The sequence below is a fragment of the Rhodamnia argentea genome, chromosome 5 (genome assembly GCF_020921035.1).
Source record: "Rhodamnia argentea isolate NSW1041297 chromosome 5, ASM2092103v1, whole genome shotgun sequence".
NCBI classification, from domain to species: domain Eukaryota; kingdom Viridiplantae; phylum Streptophyta; class Magnoliopsida; order Myrtales; family Myrtaceae; genus Rhodamnia; species Rhodamnia argentea.
In genome coordinates, this window is record NC_063154.1 from 29,338,711 (window position 1) to 29,359,905 (window position 21,195).

Genomic DNA, 21,195 nt, shown 5'->3' on the forward strand with positions numbered 1-21,195 from the left:
TACCCCGTCACTCAATTATGCTCACTTGGAAGGGGTTACTTGTAAAAGCGATATGAACCAGTCGCATGGTAGTATGCCAAAAAAGCTAATCGAAATATGTGGAATAGAAAATTGTGGTCACAATCAATAAAAACGAATGGCGGGTAAAGAAAGTTTCGGTCACGTAGCAGGCTGTCCCGGTCATTAATCGAGTTCCGTCTAGTTTTGGCTTGATTCATTATTGCCCTTTTTCAATTGCATGAACCTTATCCCTTTCCTCTTTCAATTTTGGGCATCCCCACCTTCCACAAATGCCTTTCATTCGAACTTTTGCTTGGGGTGACCCAGTCCTCAGGTGGCAAGGAATCATGCCCATTCCATGGCATTACGGTTGGAAGGAGAGAGGGGCCGGGCTTCAAAAGGGCTTTCAGACCTAACGTTCAAATTTGAAATGGGTTAAGGCTTCACGTGCATGTTAAGGGTCTTATTGAAAAACCACATTAATCCGTGCCGCGAGGACTTGAAATACTTTAATGAAATTTTGAGTCGGGTCGCATATTGATTTGGTTAGTAAAACCCCGAGTTTTATCTTAAAAAATATCCATATTTCCTCAATTTGGAAGAATACTGTTAAAGAATGAGAATGTGAAAATATTAAGTTTGGATGTTTTTATTTAGTCATAACATTTCTTTTTGTTAGAAATTAGTCATAAACTTTTTCAAATAGTAATAACCATTATGGTTGGCAAGAAACTTGAGCATTTTCAAATGTTTGTTATGCACTGAGTTTTTTTTCCCTCATTTAAAGGGATGATTTGAGGGCTTTTGGCCAACATATTTGAGAAAATTTCAAAGATAATACATGACTAATGGTCACCGTTAGTTAGATATAAGGGTCTAAGTTAGCCCCAGGCTAATATGTCAATAAGAAGAAGATTATTAGAAATTGCTATATATATATATATATATATATTAAACGACCAATTTCCGTTATAATGAGTGTTTTCTTAATTTATAATCTAGAAGTTTATGTTATTCTGATATGTAAAGCCGATAAAGAGAGAAGTTTCCAATTGATTGTGGCATTAGAAGAAGATAATCAAACAATGTCTAATGTCTGACACGAATGAAATCTCTATACGATAAGTAGGAACACTTACAAGGCTAAGCAGTTGAATGAAAGGGCAGGGGCCGGAAAAAAGCACACAAGTGAACAAAAAGATTTGGATTTGATAAATACTTGTTCCTTACGCAACTCATAGAACAAATGCAAGGAGCCTTAACATTCAGAGCTCTTAGACTATACTTTCGTTTTCTATGACATCCTTATCAAAGTCATTATTTCCAAAATAGCAGCCATGCATTATTACAAAAGTCCAAAAGTTGAACCATTCATGCAAAAATATGGTCCACATGTTCTCTTTTGTCTGATAAAGCTCTGTCAATTAAAAAAAAAAAAAAGAGCTACGCACGCTGCTCAGGACCAGAAGATGCAATAATTGGAACAGACATAAGATAGTGGGGTGTCCCATCTCCATCCCGGGTCAACCTTCAGAAAAGCCGCTTTATGAAAAAGCTAGAGTCCAAAGCGTCCATTACTCGGAAATGGATTAGCATGTGGCGCATCGCACACAAGATATGTTTGCTACGATGTGGAAATAAACCAACAGATTAATATTTAGCCATGGCTATTATTGTAAAATTACGTGGGAACCAAATGATCTTGCAATTTAAATCCTAAGCGAGAGAACTAGATCACTAGAGAAATTAATCAGGAATAATAAATAATACGAGAGATTTATGTAGTTCGATTGAAATATTAGTTTATATTCTATGGGAGGGTCAATTGAAAAGCATATACTTATTAACCGGAGAATTACAGAGTTCTAGTTGCTCACGTTCAAGTATTTTCTAGCCCTAAAATACATCCAAGCCAACCGTGTTGGTGTCATGATGTGGTTATCTCACCTTTTTTCTTGGGAAGGACCTAAGTTTGGTGTTTCTCAAGCTTCCATTGGTTGTGGCAATGGCATAGTTTTAAAACATATCATCATAATATGCATGAATATGGTTTCATGGTAGAATCGAGAATCAGATAACCAAACTAGTGAAAAATGGTAGGTTTCGGGTTTCAAGAATTGGGATATTGGCTTTGACGGGTGGGTACCACGTTCTAGAAAGCAGAACCCGAAACCTAGAACAAGTCATTGTGCTTTTTATGTTCTATGTCTGCGAGCGATACTATAGTATTCTACAGCATCCGATGATGAGTGCGTAATCAAGAATCATTTGTTTGAGCTTCCATTTCAAGCGATATCTACGACTAAGAGTTTTACTTTATTGATATTTCATATTGTTATTGTGTTTAAATATGAGGTATGATCAGTGGATTGTAATGGCAAATTGCGATTATTAGAGATAGTAATTCACTACAATCATTAATTGAAAATACAAGTAGAACTTAGGTAGCCTCTACAACCGACCCTGGAACCTGTGATTAGGTAGGTTCCGGGCTTCAGAAAAAGGGGAATCGGTTTCGACGGTTAGATTCTAGGTTCTAAGTGGAATTTGAAAGGAGCCTAGAATCGCTTACCCCTAATATTAGGGGCTTCCATTTTTCACACAATAATATTTGGTGAAAGTGCTCCAACGATATGTCATTCCTCCATTTCTAAGTGTTAGTTTTAATCTATTTTGCTTTTATTCATACTTCAATTTAACTATTTTTCTTAACCTTCTGAATTTTAATTGGGTCCTTATCATGATTATTTGTTAAATTTTTTTTTTTACTGAAATTATTATATACAACACATCATATGGACATTCTTCTCGAGATAGAGAAATATTGTCGGCCTCATACTTTAACATCTCCATTGTCATGAAATTAAAAATACTATATAAGGTATTTTTCAGAAGTTAAAATAAAGTTCCGGTAAAATATAACTTGAAGATTAATGCTGCCTATACTTTGAACTTGATGTTGCTGTAAATATACGCTTGAGAATATTAAATTACTCAATCAAGTAAGAAAATCAATGACGTCTTCAACCTCATTTTTACAAAGCATAATCCATGACAAAATCCATGAAAGACTTGTGCATGTATTTAGGAAGATCGCTAGTAATTAGTGAATCTCCTCCCTTCTAAATTTGGATTCAAAAAATTTCCAATATTCCATAATCTCTCACTTTTCCTTTCCCAACTATGGGAATTACTTTTAAAAAATGGGTCAAAAATCTTTACATACTTTTTATTTTTTTATTTTTTTATGATCTAGGATCCGCTAGTCATAATCGAGTTTCGCCCTTTCCGACGGCGACTATACATGGAGGGAGGCTGGCCCCCGCAGCCCATCAGCAAGGGTCCCCACTTAAGTCCGAAAAACGCGTTGGGAGAGTTTCGAACCCCGACTGTGGCTTACGCAGATGCTAAAGGGTTTGATTCTCACCAAACACGCCATGCCCGTGGTGGGTTACATACTCTTTTAGTCTGTAACATTTTGATTTTTCTCACCATATCTCTTCACACGCAAGGCATATGCTTTATTTCTAATACTAATTAGAGAACAATTTAAAATGTAAATAAAATTACCACAACTTAACACGTTCATGGAGCTTGTAGGTCATGTTTCTTATGATTCTAGGTAGCTGGGCGACTCGGGCCTTAGAATTTTCCCACCTGGATCATAAAAATTAAAAAAAAAATGAAAAAAAAAGAAAATGAAATGGACTTAATAAAGCCATGTTTTCTTCCATGGTAGGTTGCAAATACAAAAATACGGACATGCATTTTATTTTGAACTAAATCTGCGTATTTGTCATGTCCAAAGAGAACATCCCTCTCGAGTTTAATTAGTCATAACTATTTGTGGTTAGAAATTAGTCATAATCTTTTCAAAGAGTCATAACAAATCTGGGGATTTATAAGTAAATTATGGTTGCCAAAAAAATTGAACAGCTTCAACTTTTCCTTATCAATCACGTTTGTCTATTTTTAAGGGAAAATTGTATTAGAATTATAAAACTTGTCGCGAAAATGCAATTGAGCTCCAAAATTTACAAAAAAAAGGTAATTGAGTAATAAAACTTGTCAAATTGATGCAATCAAGTTCTTTCATGCATAGTATTTTCACTTGTATACTTTTACTATTTACTGTCGTGTATATTGTCTAATTCACGAGTTCTGAGAACTCCCTTGCTCTTTGCCTATAATGGCCAATGTGTTGTAATGGTTTGGGGCAGACGAGCCCTCCCCGAAATAAAAAGTGTGTTTTAATACTCCCATGGCTTTCTAAAATCTTTCTCTTCTTCTCCTTGGAATGGTGTTGTCGTCTCGTTAGAATGCTATTTTTAGCTTGAAATGATGTTCTGGTTATAAGTATGCTCTACACCCACCACTCGATGGATTTTGTGGAATAGAAATTCTAAAGCCTTACGAGTTTTATAGCATAGTTTCATGATGCTTGAGGCAGTCCCTAGTTATGATTTGAGGTAGCCATCTAGTGAGGGATAGCATACCTACTGTGAGCATCGTGTTTCTACGCTATGACATTTCCACATCTAAATTTTTATCACACAAAAAAGGGCAATTGTCAAAGAAAATCGCGACATCTAAATTTCGAAGAAGAGACGCCATGCGGGGCTCGAAAGAGTGAATAAATATTGCTAATTTAAACCATAGTACAGGGCAGATACAGATATAGATATGGGGACATGTGGGGCCTACACTAAAGTCACATCAAATCAAAGTCCTGACCATTGCACTCGCCCTTCATTGCAGTCTTTGAAGACAATACACTAAAAAACAAAGACTTATTTTCAACTAATGGTCGAGCTCTAATCATGCAGCGACTGATAGTGACAGCCATCTTTCTTTAAATTTTATTTTGGCCCAGTGACGACGTGGAGTAGTCTGCTACCGTTCAACTTCTTTAGTCTATCTCCTCCCTCAACATTACATTCCATGCCCATCTCTCCTCTTTCTTCCTCGGCGTGGCGTTTGGGTCGTTCTCAAGGTTCTAGATCGTTGGATTGCTGGTACTAAATCTTCGCCGTTGATCCCTCGTGCTTTCCTGGGCACAACCATTCTTCCTCCTTCTCCTCTTCTTCTCCAGGGTCATCATTCTCCATCTCTCCGTTTTCTCGCTCTTTGCTTCTGGTATTGGGAGATATGCTGTCAACAGAAACGAAATGGGTTGTGTTAGCATAATAGTTTTTGAGTATTTGTGAGAATAACCATACACGCGGGATGCAAATTCTTAAAAGAGCGATCTCATAATAACACTTAATTAATCGTTATTTTTTTTGTGGTCTAAAATAGACTATTAATTTTACAATCATTCAAAAATTATTACATAATCAATTCTCAAATGAAATCTACTTTTTTGTCCTATAAAAATGACAGCTATCAAAGAAAATCACCATATGTAAGTTCCGCCTCATTTGCACTGTACATGAATGAGTGACTCGCCCCAGCTTGGACACACTTTAGTAAACCTTTTTGAACTTCAACTGTATTCTTCTCTTGAATTTTAATTGTTCAGGCAGGAATCTAAGCCCAACCTACTGCCTTCATTGGTTTGAGTCGTTTGACCATTAAAACTGCCCCAAAATATGATTTTCGACATAAGGCTCCTTTTATTTCATAGAAAATAAAAGATTCAAAAAATATTTTTTTTTAAATATAATTGTTTGTATGGCTTGAAATACTTAGCTAATTAAAAATATTCTTATCGTGGACGATAATTTATATATGGATATTTTCGTGAAAGATAAAATGTATTCTTTCTTCATTCATTTTTATAAGCGATATAAGTGTTCATTTTTAAGAAAATATTTTTCAAATCATTCATTGGTTTTTGTTGATATTGCTATGATAAAACAAAAATAGCACTAAAAATAACATGTTTTTGCCATTAACGAATGTCTCTACAACATATGAAAGTTTTACCATATATGAAAGTCATTTACCCCTATAATAGATACATTTACCAAGTACAAGTAGCACACATTTATAGTAACACACAATCTTATCAACATATTAGAAATTGATCAGTACGGATTGCTTTTCAACGGCAAACATCTAATTTTATGGTTAGAATAGTTGATGGTGGAAGCCCCTCTTAAAATATAAAAAAAGTACTTGAGGATGTACTGACCAACCACAAAGGGGTTTTTGGTTTTCCTCGATATGACGAGAAAATTGAATTTTATGCACTACTAACTAGGTTAAACTTATCGAGCTAATTACAAAGAAACATGTGCCTCATGACTTTTATTGTTTTGACTTAGTCAAAATACTTTCGAACGGTGATAATGCATCTACCCAATTGGGGTTAAATTGACCTTTCCAACCTAACAATCTTGTTTGGACCAAAAAAAAAAAAACAATTTTGATGGGCATTTTTGTCATGTGAGACTAATAGACGCATAGAAATTTAGCCACCTAACATTCAACTATATCCGAGGCCAATATGATGAATACCCATCATATGCTACTATTACTTTAACATTATACTTACTAATCATCTCTCTTGTACAATTATTAAATATCTATAGTACGGTAATTTTTACGTTGACATAATCATTTTCTTAAGAAGTGTTAAAGAATGTAAAGTAAAATTGCTTGTTACTAAAAAAAATGTCATGCTTACCTAACTACGGGATTGGTGCAGTTGGTTGAGCCATTGTGAAAGTTTTAGCTCGAAATTGGGGAATCGTTCATTTGAATCCCACAAATTGCGTGTAAGCTGTTTTGGGTTAGAGTCACCTACCCGGGGGCCTAAGCTTAACTGATTTTGCAGGATATTTCATTGGCTTAACCTCCACACCCATGGCCCTAGATTGTAGCGAAAACAATTGCGTACTTTAGGAGAATGCTAACTTCATGTGGTAATTTTTTTTTTCTAGTATGTGCACTTATTCTCCATATATTAGGTAGTTACTATGCAAAAAGTCCTTATCAACTTAATTACAAAGTGAACGTCCCTGATGACTTTAATTAGTCATAACATTGTTTTTAAAAATTAGGCATAACCTTTTCGAATGGTCATAGTGGATATACAGGTTAAGGAGTAATTTCACATATTCTAATCTAACACTTATGGTTGGCAAAATAATTAAACAACTTCAATATTTCCCTATGAACTGAGTTTTTTTTTTTTCCACTTAAAGGATTGATTTGAGGTGCTTTCTGTTAATAAACCTCTAAAAGTTCGGAATATGATAAATGAAAAGTCAAGACATATTGTCACCTAACAGTCAACATTAATTAGATATTAGTACATGACCACTTAACAGTGGAGGAAAGGAAAGAGACTTAGACATTGGAGCTCGTGATCGGCCAAGGAGAGAAATAATCAAATGGGAGATACAAATATCATAATTTTTATACGGCAATCACTTAAGTACTATATTCTTTTTTGGATCATTAAGTGTCATGATTTATATATGATGCTCACTTGAGAATCATGACTGGTATATAACTTTTTCAAAGATCATTTGAGCGCCATAAGATTTTGAAATAACAAGTGCCATGCCATGTTGAATTTCTGAGATTCTTGAATGAATGTTCCTAAAACAGTTTGGCCCTTCAGCTGTGATTTGAAAATTATCGCACTCACGGCGACGTTTGACATATGGTTTGCAAGTCCACGTTGGTGGCTTGACAGATGGGACCCACTGCGGTCTTTCTTTCATTTTAAATCGTTGGATCTCCAGAACTGAAGCTCACCCGTTGATTCGTCATTCTTTTCTGCGCTCAAATCTTATTCCCCGCTTCTTCTCTCAATCATTCTTGCTCTGTTTCGCTCTTTCTTCTCCTCGGCCAAACCATCCTTCTTATTCTTCTTCACTGTCTCCCCGTTTTATCGCTCTTTCTCTCTCGAAAAGAAAAAATCAAAGCAAAATGTCAATCGATCCTGCCCTTCCTGTTGCATCTTTTGCATGGGATATCTTGAAGCGGGTAGTTGTTCCTGTCAAGCGCCAATTCGGATACCTGATCTCCTCCAAGAGCTACGCCCAGGACCTTCAGAAGGAAGTTGGGAAGCTTGCGTACGAGGCTGAGATGGTCCACAATGCCGTCGAAGTGGCTAGAAACAATTGCCGGAATGTCTACAGTCATGTCACGGGGTGGCAGGCAAAGGTTGAGAAGGCCTTGAAGGAGGCGGGAGAGCTGTTGGAAGAGTTTGAAAAAGCGAGTAAGAGTTGCTGCTACGGGACTCTTCCCGACCCCAATTGTCGCTATCAGTTCAGCAGGAAGGCCAAGGATAAGATCGAGCTCCTTCAGCGACTCGCTCGAGAATGCAGTGAATTCAGGGACATCTCCTTCATTGATCCTGCTCCGGGGAATGTCACTGCGGCCTCCGCTTCTTCTGCCAAGGACGATGGCGTCTTCGAATCCAGAGCTTCGATCCAACGTGAAATCATGGCCGCTCTTGCTGATAACCGCAACAGCGTGGTTGGGGTTCATGGGATGGGCGGGACCGGCAAGTCCACCCTTTTGGAAGAGGTTGAAAGAAGAATAAGGGAAGAGAGGTCGTTCGATCTGGTCGCTAAGGCCGACGTGTCGGAAAATCCGGACATCAAGAGGATTCAAGAAGAGATTGCGCACGGGTTGGGCCTTAGTGACATAAAGAAGGAAGAGAATGTCAGCTTGCGAGCGAAGCTTCTGCGCGAGAGGCTAGAAGATGAGGAGAGGACGAAACAAGAAAATGATGAGGGGAAGAAGAAGAAGAAGGTGCTCATAATACTGGATAACCTGTGGAAAGGGCTTGACTTGAAGTCAGTAGGCATTCCTTGCGGACACGACAACAAAGTCATAGGATGCAAGTTGCTGTTGACGTCAAGATTTCAAGATGTTTTGCGAAGGGAAATGGGCTGCGACAGCGACTTCCTCCTCGATGCGCTGAAGGAGGAAGAGGCAAAGAGATTGTTTGAGAGGACGGTGGGCGACAAAGTTCATCGCGATCCGTTCAAATCCCTGGTGGATGAAGCCCTCGGCAAATGTGCAGGTTTGCCTTTCCTAATTATTGCAATGGCGAATGTTTTTAGAGACGCCGATTTTCGCGAATGGAAGGATGTTTTGAGACAAATTGAGATGTCTACCAACAAAGGAATCGATGAAAAAATAAACGAGATGCTGCACTTGAGCTATAATCGTTTCGAAGGGGAAGATGGCGAGGAGGTGAAGTCATTGTTACGGCTATGTGTCGTTTATGGTGTCTCTAAGCCGTCTCTTGAAAACTTGGTGAGGTATGGCGTGGGTTCGAGGTTATTTCGAGAAGATAGCAGCATGGAAGAAGTGAGAGACAGGTTGAGCTCACTGATCCAAACCCTGAAAGCCTCCTCCTTTCTGTTAGCAGACGAGACAGATGCTGATGTTTTCAAGATACACGACTTGGTTCGTGGATTCGTTGCCTCGGTAGCTTCAAGAGATGACCCTCTTCTGGTGTTGAAAAATCATGATAAGTCGGTGATAGAGTTGCCGAAGGACAAGCTCAAAAGTTGCACATCGGTATGCTTTCCCTATGTCAACATGGAGGAGCTTCCTGAAGAGTTAGATTGCCCTGAAATGCGGATCTTTTTGTTGTTCACAAACAATGAATCTCTTAAGGTCCCAGTCTCATGTTTCAACTCTATGAGAAAACTCATGGTCTTACATCTTTCTCGGGTGCGGCTCACTTGTTCACCTTCGCCGTTCCAGCTCTTGGAGAACTTACACACTCTGTGCCTAAATGATTGCTCGTTAGAGGATGTAGCCATGATCGGCAAGCTAAAACGGCTATGTGTTCTCAGCTTTGCGAACTCCAAAATTCAACGATTGCCAAAAGAAATTGGACAATTGGTGGAGCTGAGGTTGTTAGACTTAAACCATTGCTCAAAACTTGAGATAATTGAACCGGGTGTGCTTGGGAGCTTGATGAAATTGGAGGAGTTGTATATGGAGAATAGTTTTGATCGTTGGAATGCCGTGGAGCAAACTCCGCCAACTAATGCCGGGCTCATTGAATTGAACAAATTGAAGAATCTCTATACTTTGCATGTGTCCATTTTTGATTCGAGTGTGCTCCCGGAGGATCTAAACGTTGAGAAACTAACCAAGTACCAAATCCGGATAGGTGATGTGCCACGCGAGCGAATTCGCAATGGATCGAGCATATTGGAGCTTACGTTGGATCCAATAAGCGATATTCTTCAGAAAGGATGCATACAAACTTTATTAGGCAAAACTGATAATCTCTTTTTAGGCGGATTAAATGGAATTGAGCAGACTATTTGCGTGCTATCCCAAAAAGGCTTTTCGAAATTGAAGCACCTACAAGTCAAGAATAGTTCCTCCGTCCATTACGTCCTCCAATCTCCATCATATACGGAGTTTAAGATGTTGGAGTCGTTACTTCTTGATAACCTCATCAACTTGGAGAAGATATGCAATAACCATATCTCCTCCAATTCCTTCGGTGCATTAAAGGTTGTACGAGTTGAAAACTGCAACAAGATGGAAGTTTTGTTTCCTCTTTCATTGTTGAGAGAACTTCCACAACTTGAAGAGATGCGAGTTGTTGAGTGCCACTTAATGCGGGAGATTGTAGAAGTTGATGATAGTGGAAAAGTTGAGTTGCCAAATTTGCGGGTATTGGAATTGCGTGACTTGCCAAATATAAAAATTTTTGTCTCCGACGGGATGGCTCCTTCAAGTAGTACATCAAATGACCAAGTTGGCCCTCAAATTGCATTCTTCAACGGGCAACAGGTAACTTTCTATCAAAACAATCTGGTATTTGTTGATCTTTTGTTCATTTGCTAATTAGATGTGACATAGATTATTATCCTTACTCTTTTTTTTTTTCGGTTCATTTTCTGTCTAGTTACCTTATCCGGTCACGCCTTCTCTGTAGTTGCATGAAGCAATCTTCTGTTACTCTTCATTGCGTAGAAGTCTAGCTAATAGAATGAAATCCATGTAAATTTAGATTGTGATAGGACTTGAGTAATTTTCAGCTTACATGCGGCAAGTAAAAAAAAAAAAATCTGATATTTAGATGACTTAGGTAAAAATCAATGCGAAGAATGGCAAGGGGATTGGGTTTTCAAATAGTAGCAACGATGCTAATCTAATTGATGCACGTCTTTTCCCTATCGTGTGTTTCAATAAGCACTTAGTCATTGCATAAGTCCTACAAGTATAAATGTACACAATTACATGGATGTTCATACATGCAAAGCATATAACGGATATAGATATATGTAAGCACTTTCGGCATAACAAACATAAATCTTCATTGCGTCTTTTTCCTCATTTTTCTTTATTTATATTGGAAATTTTCAACTCATTGTAAAAAAATCACATGTAAAAAATAGGTGGAAATTAATTAATTGTTTAACAATTTTTTAGTGTAGTGGGTAAGCTGTTAAATTGGTTATTGTTAGTAAGAGAAGTAAGTAAACTAAGGATAAACAGTGACAATTATCATTGAAGTTGATGGTGGAGTTCGAGACTCGTGCAATAAATTAGTTTCGCAAGTTATTAAACATGAGCTTACATGGAGAGAAATTTAAGTTGCCATTATAGATTTTTCGAGTATGAAAGGAAATTAGCTCCGTCATAGATTTATTCTTATTATATAAATTACAATATTTCACGCATAAATTGATTGGGTCTGGAAAAGCCCAAGCGGGCTTAGGTGGATGGTGAAGGCATAAAAAGGAAGTTACTTGCAGTAACTAAACTTTTGTGATTGTAATTTCCCTTATGATATACTAAATTACTTTTCAAGATTGCTAATTTTCCTTAGGTAGGTAGTAAATTAGACATACCTTTCTGTAATTAAGGAATTATAGCATTATAATTTACTTCTCGTGATTGAAACTTGCCTTGTTGATCACTCCATGAGATGTTGTCCTTTGTTTGTAAGTTGCCTATGTCTTTCATAATCACGGTGATTCTACAGTTTCTATATAATTTTTTCATTGTGAGATAGTGCAGTACTTTTTGGCAATCATCCGACAAAATGAGCAATGTAACATCAAAGTAGTAACATAACCCAAGAGGGAGTGGTATACCTTATAGGAAGGAATTTATCTTGAATGTACTTCCTTTTGCTTTAACGGTCACTAATCTTCGTAGTCATTAGCAAACTGAATGAATGCTATTTCTTGATGACTGTAGTTTCCTTATTGTTAATAAATTGCAAACAAAATCTAACGATCCGCGAATTTTTTGTAAATAAAAAAAATGAAGTTCATTAGTGGTTCTTGGGGTCGTAGGATAAAAAAAAATTATCCTAAAGTCTGTAAATTTTCTTCCGCAACCATTTGTAATAACCTGCAATAGCACGTATGCTGATGGGTCTATACGTCAGGTTTCAATCCCCTCCTTGGAGTCCTTGACAATGGTTGGACTTCCCAATCTGGAAAACATATGGACCGATGAATCTCCATTGGGGCTGAGCAGTCTCCAATCTCTTGAGGTCTCTTCATGCAAATCTCTCTCAAAGGTTATCAACTCCAGGTCGCTGGTAAAACTACAAGAGCTACACACTTTAAAGGTAGAAGATTGCGTTTCGGTGCAAGAAATTTTTGACCTCGACGGATTGGGCGCCAATGCAAATATGGAGACTCTTTCTGAGCTAGACGCCATCTATATAAGAGGATTACCAAGCTTGAGGTGCATATGGAACAAGAATCCTTGTGGAATTGTGAGATTCCATAAATTAAAGCAATTAGAGGTGTTTGACTGCAACAACCTCGGGTTTCTGTTTTTCTCATCCATGGTTCAATCTCTCCCACAATTAAGAGAACTAGAGGTACGACATTGCAAGAAGATGGAGGCGATTGTTATAGAGGATGAAGGGTCGAGAATAGAAACATCAGAAACTCTAGTCTTCTCGATGTTAACCAATTTAGACGTTGCAGGTTTGGAAAGTTTGACGTGCTTCTCTCGCAGAAAGTGTAAGATTGATTTTTCTTTCTGGTTTAATCATTAAAAATCTTCTTAGATTAATTCATCCCTGCAATGCAAAAAATGGCATTCCTTTCATCTAATTAAAAATCGATGACAGGTTCACGAGAAGCTTGGAGTGAGGATCGTCTCAAATCACGCTACACTACTCTCTTCAATCAAGAGGTACGTAACAAACTCTACGGCAAAATCTTAAATATAACAAAAATCCAATGATTGCATCAATTTTATGTGCATAGCACTTCACGAGTTTACATGCTGTGCATTTCAAGTTGCCACATAGCGTTACAAATAAATGGGAAGTTTAAATTCACATCAATAAGAGTTGGATCAATCACATCAAGGTATTAAGACATTGTAAAAGATGATATATTCATATAGATAATTGTTATGCCGGCCAGCTAAATAAGTAAAACTAACAAATAGTTATATTGGAGACGAAGCATGATCGCCAAAGCCCACTTTGGTTAAAATTGATTGCGTTCCACATAATCACAGCACCATAAAAGCTGGATAAGCCAAAGTAGAGTTACTCTTCAGATTGTGATTTTGAATTGAAATGAAGAATATATAGTAGAGTCACTATACATACAAAAGTTGGATAATTAATCTTCAATGAGCTCAATTGTCAACTCTCAAATTATGTGGTTAAATTCACTCCTGGTAACTTTGTAGTAAAAGATTTTGTGATATAGCAATGTTCATTGGAGAACACTTTATTTTTGTTAATTTTGCTATAAAATTTATGTATATTAAGTTCGTATCAAATCGTGTCATTTATGGATTTCTCGGATAATCATTTGCAAACAAGTTAATTCATATTGTAAATTGCCAGCCTTTCAATTCTGATGTTTTTAGCTACATCCTCACGCAAAAGGAATGTGGTTCTGGTTGAGACTTTCTTTCCGTAAAAGGACGTGGGACGTTCACAGAGTGCTTACTTCATGCTTTGTTTACTTCTCTTCTTTCCCTCACTGCACTCGATCAACGGTATACCTTATACAATCCAGTAACCCTTTAGTCCAGGTCGGTATCGTTGTCCAATCCACGCTTTGTGTTGTAAGCTTTTTCCAACTCGATTTCTTTGGCTAGCATTCCTCTTCTTCTTCTTTTTTTTTTCCTTTTCATGGCGATAACGAGTGACAAAATAGAACATGCTACTCTCTTGATATCCGAGGTTTCCCACGTGCAATGGATCTCCTACCATTGTTATTGCAAGCATCTCATACATGCTATCTATGAACCATGAGTGGTCATTTACAATAAATCAATATTCTATATTTTCAAAAAACACAGGGAAACATAGCTTAAAAATACAATAATATCCCAAATTATACGTGTATTTTTCACACGTATTTTTATACCTTTAAATGCTTCAAACATGTACAAAAATGTACCACAACATAGAGCATTTCAATATGAACACGTCGGTACCAAGAATGCGCCGATCGGAAATTTACGTGCTAAAAAAAATTCGCGAAAATTGTCAGCCAGAACCAAAAAATATGCAATGTGGGGGGAAAAAAATTCGCTACAGCCGCTTGCACGCGCCCACACTGCTGACCCTGAACATAATCATTGGCGCATGGCTTGCACGCGCCTACAATTTTTATCTTAGAATTGGATCATCCAACACGGTAACAAAGCAATGAATCTTAAAAGGAAAATTCAATCAATTAAGTATATTGAGTTCTTTCAAGTGTAAAATGATATAAATAAGTTTTGTTCGTTTTGACCCAAGCAACCCCTTCTTCATTGTTTAGTTTTTTGACTTTTTCATTTTTTTTAGAGTGATATAATATTGAATAAAAATGATTGATATGATGTCCCGACATATTTCACGTATATTTTGGAGAAATTAAAGATTATTACTTAATAAATTGTAATATTATTTATATCGCACATGTTTAATTTGAGTAAATTAATAGAAACTTAACAGGCTAACTAACGGAGTATGAGGAATAATACACTAGTTTTGAAGTAAAACTTGTCCAAAATGAAACATTGAAACTACTTCTAGTAAAATGAATGAGGAAATTTGTTAATATGGACAAATCAAACAAATTTGAGGAATATCGTCCTTTTTGTTTTCAAATATTTCATGTTGTCTTTTGAACTGCCCTTAAAAAATATGGAGAGACTAATAATATATCAAAACATAAACAGAAAAGCTTTGGTATGTCCTTTGCAAGATGAGGATACGGCCCCAATGGATAGACCAAGATTGTTAGGACCACCACTCCTTCCATATGTATTCATGGACTTTTCAAACTAACATAATCACTAATTTCTTGAGCGATACTGCAGGTTGCGTTTCCTAGCTTGGAGACATTATGCATCTGGTTTATGGATAGTATTGATATAATATGGGACAATCAAGTTGCTGCGGAGTCTTTCCGCAAACTAAAGTCACTCAATGTTTATGGATGCAACAAGCTAGCGAACATTGTTCCTTCTTACATTCTTGGACGGCTCAAGAGCTTGGAAAGTTTGGAGGTAGGATCATGTGATTCGCTTGAAGATGTTTTCAAACTGCAGCCATTGAGTCCTCTAGATGGACATCCCATTGCTCGTTTCCCGTTAAAAATGTTGGAGTTAGAGGGATTATCAAAGCTAAAGCGTGTATGGGACAAGGAACTTCACAGTCAAGTCAAATTCCAGTGTCTCCGTTCCGTTACCGTTTCCGAATGCGAGAGCCTCACCTCTCTGTTTCCAGCCTCAGTAGCTAGGGATCTAATGCAACTTGAGAAGTTGAAGATCAATGAATGTGGTGGCATTGTGGAACTCATTGAGAAGGATGGACCAGATCCCAGGGATGTGTTCCCTAAGTTAGCCTCTCTCAAGCTTAAGCATCTACCAGAGGTGAAGTGCATCTACACAGGAACACATGCTTTACGTTGGCCGGCATTGAAGATCTTGACGGTGGATGGCTGTAGCAAAGTGGAGATACTTGCTTCGCAACTTGAGAATGAGATGCCACCTCATAAACAACCTCTCTTCTTGATAGAAAAGGTACAACCCAAGATTTTTTTGTTAATTAATTTCTTGCTGCTTCGCCGGCAAATTGCGATTGTGATTACAATTGAGTGCAAACGGGAATGTAGGGATTTACTTGAGTGCAAACGTAGGTACAACAAGTCAAATGTAAAAGATCCATGATAATGTCTATTGCATGGGGTGCATTTCCTTCCGTCGAATTGCATGAGACTCAACAACTTAAAATGCAGGACTTATACCACAATACACGAACACTCTTTTAACTAAGCTGGTTTTAATTCTGATTTGACTAATTTCTCAGGGCGCATTCTCAAATCTGCAAGAGTTAAAATTAGATTTATATGGAGGGATGGAGATATGGCATGGGCATTCTCATGACGGAGAATTCTTCGGCAAGGTTAGAGTTCTCGAGCTTCATCATTTCTCGAAGGAATCTGCAATATCCACATGTCATTTTGTTCGGAGTTTAACCAACTTGGAAGAGCTGGTTGTACACAATTCTGATATAGAAGAGCTGAGCAACATTGTGGAAGCCAAAGGAGGCCCAAGGCACGAGCTAAAAGTAATACCACCATTTTCCAGATTTTTTCAACATCTCAAGACTCTAGATGTGTCATTTTGTGATGGGTTATCAAAGATGTTCACACCGACAATAGCTGGAAATTTGGTGGAACTCACGAAATTGAGGATAAGTAAATGCAAAATGTTGACGGAAGTCATTTGTGACGATGGAGGTGAGGAGGGGCTTGTGGTGGTTTTCAATCAATTGAAGTATATGGAGCTTGATGGGTTGACGGGGTTGAGATGTTTCAGCTCAAGTAAATACGCTTTAATGTTCCCACTCTTGGAAGATGTCATTGTGAATGGATGTCCTAGCATGAAGTTCTTCTCCGAGGGACCAATAAAGGCGCCAAAGTTGGAAAGAGTACAAGCATCAACAGAAGCGTGGTTTTGGGAGGAAGACCTGAACATCACCATCCAAAATATGTTTAAAGAAATGGTATGCATCGGTTATCAAATTTTGTGCAATTAGATGGTCTTGTTGCATTTTGCTAACTAGTGTTTACATTTAACGATGCTTTTTCAAACAGGCTACGGTTGCCGGAGTAAAGTCAATGCGGCTGTTTGAGTTCCCTGAACTAATTGAAAAATGGCACAACGAACTTATTGCCATCAAGCCTTCTTGGCAATTAGAATCATTGGTGGTGGATAGATGTCCATCATTTACTAACGCTATTCCATCCAGATTGATACCTGTTTTAAACGAAATGCGAAAATTGCAAGTGCGCGATTGCGAGTCGCTAGAAGAAGTATTCAATCTTGAAGGGCTGGAGGGTGTGCGAAGCACTCGGTTGCTGCCTTTCTTAGAATATCTAAACTTGGTCAATCTACCAAAGTTGCGGCGACTATGGAACAACCATCTTCAAGGGACGCTGCGCTTCGATATGATAAGTGTTCTCACCCTTTATAAATGCAGCAACTTGAGACATGCTTTCATTCCATCGATGGCTCGGTGTGTTGCCAATCTATGGCTGATGGAAATAAAGGAGTGTGGTCAAATGGAAGGAGTGATCGCAGAGGAAGAAGGGCAGGGAAGCGCAGTGGAGAAGATTACGTTCCCGAATCTTCATTGGATGAAGCTGGAATGTTTGCCCAATATGACTAGTTTTCTCTCAAGGAAGAATCATCGGCTGGAATGCCCCAAATTAGAAGAGCTGAGCATCGCCTACTGTCCCAAGATGAGAAGTTTAACTAGGCAACCTTTGATGGAGATAGACCACCGCACTCCTTCACTTTTTACTTCGCAGGTCAGTCTTCACTTTCTTTATCCAATGCTTTTGATGTTTAGATTAAACATCTTGTCAAATGGAAGCACCAATGGAAGTTGCAATGCGACATCCGCTGTTTTTCTTTCATTTGTTTTTGCCTTCGAAATCCTCAACACGACACACAATGTCATCGATCAACGATAAGAAATTGGTTACCCATTGCAAATTGATTAAACTTAAATTGTAGATAGGTGCCACCACTAACTAAAACTTCATAATTTTAAACCCATTCACAAATTGGATAAACTGAAATCTTCCCAATCACTGAAATCAAAGATAAAGAAGCACGAAACTAGTCACGATCCGATTTTTTGGTAGGGACAAGTGGCAATAGCGTAATTCACGACCAAATGAAAATTCCATACGGGCTCTTAAGTGAACAATTCATAGCAGCTCATACAATCGTTTCATTTTTTTTTTGTATTAGAATCTATTTTTGGATAACATGTTTTATTTGTTCACGAAGACTAGTTGCATTTTCCCGGGGATCCTCGTTAGTGCGAGAAACCTGCCTTCAAATTTCTTGTCACGCGAAATTTTTAAGATAATTGCAAAAGTATTCATGTGCTATTTGAGGTCGTCATTTCGTTCTTTGGATCGCAATTCAGTGAAATGTTCTCCTATCTTTTTTGTGCATGAGTATTAACGGGTGGTACAGGCCGTAAGGTAGTTTATTTTGTCGCACCGCACACGGCCTTAGTCATCAGTCCATTAAAGTGAAAGCATCATGCAACCCCTCCTTGATCGTGCCACTAACAAGTTCTAGAATGTTGTGATTTGTGGGAGGAAAGTAAGTTCATAATTCAATGTCATCAAATTTATGGTGTCATTTTTCCAAATATGGCGGGTACAATTTCCTAAGCTTCGGTCGATATTTCTCTCTCACATGGAAAATTTAAGAAAAATATGGATGGATAGTCCTCGAGATACTCTCACTTTTGAACATTTACGGGAAGTAGAGGTTGAGAATTGTAAGAGCCTTGAAAATCTGTTTCCGCATTGGGTGGCTACAAGTCTAAACCAATTGAAGAAACTTCGAGTGGAGTTTTGTGCAATCGAGGAAATAGTCGCAAGTGGGGATAGCAATCCACACTCCATTACTGCTCAAGTACTTTTCCCGCAATTAACCTCTCTGATGTTCCATGATATGCCACAACTCAAGAGTTTCTGCCCCAATTTGCCTACTTTGAACTGGCCATTCCTGAAGGAATTGCGAGTGACACATTGTGACAAGCTGAACATGTTTCCTTCGGTGGCAACCATGAACAAGTGGCCCCAAAGCGATGATCATCGGGACATTTCAAACCAAGAAACACACTCTTCATTTGAGAAGGTATGACTACAACTCTTCTCCCTCGGTTTCTACTCTGTTCTTTAAAGCACTTACTAATCTTATGTTCACTGTATATTAATCGTATCATGATACTAACATGGTATCCCTTGCCTATCAATTTGTTGATAATACAAGATATTTCTAATATCATAAGTATACTTTTCGATTGGGGACACTTATGAGATATTCCATTATCTAAAATTACAAAATAATTGCAGATTTTTTTAGAACATAAGATATTCCTTAACTAATCTAATTAAATATAATGTACTTGGGAAGGTCAATGAGAACTTGACACATGGTCCTCTCCATTGTTCTCACGTTTCTCACCATTGAACTTTTCTTCTCTTTTTTATTTTGTACAATCTTTAAAAAACATACTCTAATTTCATTTCAGAAATAAAAGCATTGGAACCCTAATTCACCGTATTCTTCTTTATTCTTTAATTCGCCCCGTTATGCTCCACGTCCACCGCATACTAACAAAAACTCGCAGCCCCCTTACTTATAGTTTTTAGACAACGTAACGAACCTCATATGTTTTAGTAACACTATGAGTGCATCCCATGACAGGTTTGCCTTTTACGGCACATGATTTCTCTTTGAATCTTGTTGAATTTACTTCTCTCATTGTATTGGCAATTTCGCAGGGCATTTTCACCTTAGAGAGACTTTCATTGGTCAATGAGGATATTCGGATGATACATAATGGAAAATTTTCTGAGGATGTCTGCGGCAAGCCAAAAGCACTAACATTGGCATGTTTTCATGATGAAAATGCCGTCTTTCCTCCCATATCCTCCCTCTTACAGAGATTTCGGAACCTACAAAGCCTTGAGTTCTTTTGTAGTGCTTTTGAAGAATTATTCCCGAATGATGGGCTTGTTGATGAGGGAAAATGTTTGGTGCTTGAACATTTAAGAGAACTCAAGTTAAGCAAGCTACACAACATAAAGCATGTATGGAGGAAAGACCGTTTAGTGTCCAAAATTCTTCAGCGTATTGACAAACTTGAGGTTCGGGAATGTCCTAGTTTGACAACATTATTTCCAGCCGAGATATCCTTTCAGAATTTGACGAAGCTAGTGGTGATGAATTCCTGCGGATTGGTACACTTAGGGACAGCTTCGGCGATCGCAAGTTTGGTGCATCTCACGGAGATGACTATAATAGGATGTGAAAGAATGAAAGAAGTAGCGGCAAAAGATGAAAATGAAGAAGGAAAAGTGATTTCTTTTGGGAACCTAAAATGGTTGACGCTAAAAAAAATGCCAAGCCTAGAATGCTTCTCCTCCACCACAAGTTGTGTCTTGAGGTTTCCATCCTTGATGCGGATTGTAGTGGAAGAGTGCCCCAAAATGAACATCTTTTCTAAGGGTAAGCTAAGCACACCAAGACTACATTATGCGTCACTGTTCAGATACAAGTGGGGCTGGCCCGGCTGGGGGCAATGGGAGTCGGAGGGTGATACAAAGGTTATCGGCATAAACAACCAAATGCGGACGGAATAAGTAAGGCCCAATTAATGCAGCCATTCTCATCCTTTGGTTTTTCTCTTTGCTTCTGCATCGTAAGTTCTGAATTTCTTCATGTTCATGTTCTTAAAGCACGCTCTCTCTCTCTCTCTCTCTCTCTCTCTCTCTCTCTCTTCAAAGTCGACCAACGCACGCCTCTCCAGCTTGCCCATGGAGACGATCCAGAACGGACAAGCTACAGAGGAGGCCGCGGCAGCTCGGGACGGCTCGGTTTGCAGATACGAGTCGCTCCATCGCCTCCTCCGCCACGATCTCAACCCCCAAGTCTTTCAGGTTTTCCCTTCTCAATTGCATCTCTTTCCTCAGTGTCGCTCGATCGGTACTGCCTCGCGAAGCAGTATCCGGTCGATTTGAATCCTTGTAGCTATTGATTCGATTGACTTGGTGTGTATTTCTCCAGTGTTATTCTTTGATTGGATTTTGACCTGAGCTTATTGAGGAAATGAAGTTGATTCCGTGAAATCCGCGGAATTAGAAACGACATAGTTTCGTTTTGGGGAATATGTTCTGGCACTGGTGCTTTTCTGTAAGCTTGATGGTGCTAGCATCTACAGATTTCGAA

General features: G+C 38.2%; 1 protein-coding gene across 1 annotated transcript in view; it reads left to right on the forward strand.

Moving 5' to 3' along the window:
* The first annotated feature begins 7,884 nt into the window (after positions 1-7,884).
* Positions 7,885-21,195, forward strand: part of LOC115730983 — a 97,452-nt gene continuing 84,141 nt past the window's right edge. The window contains exons 1-4 of the mRNA XM_048279771.1: positions 7,885-10,731; positions 15,247-15,357; positions 15,535-15,758; positions 16,456-16,936. Coding sequence (XP_048135728.1) covers positions 7,885-10,731; positions 15,247-15,357; positions 15,535-15,758; positions 16,456-16,936 — 3,663 coding nt within the window. The remainder of the gene's footprint in view (positions 10,732-15,246; positions 15,358-15,534; positions 15,759-16,455; positions 16,937-21,195) is intronic.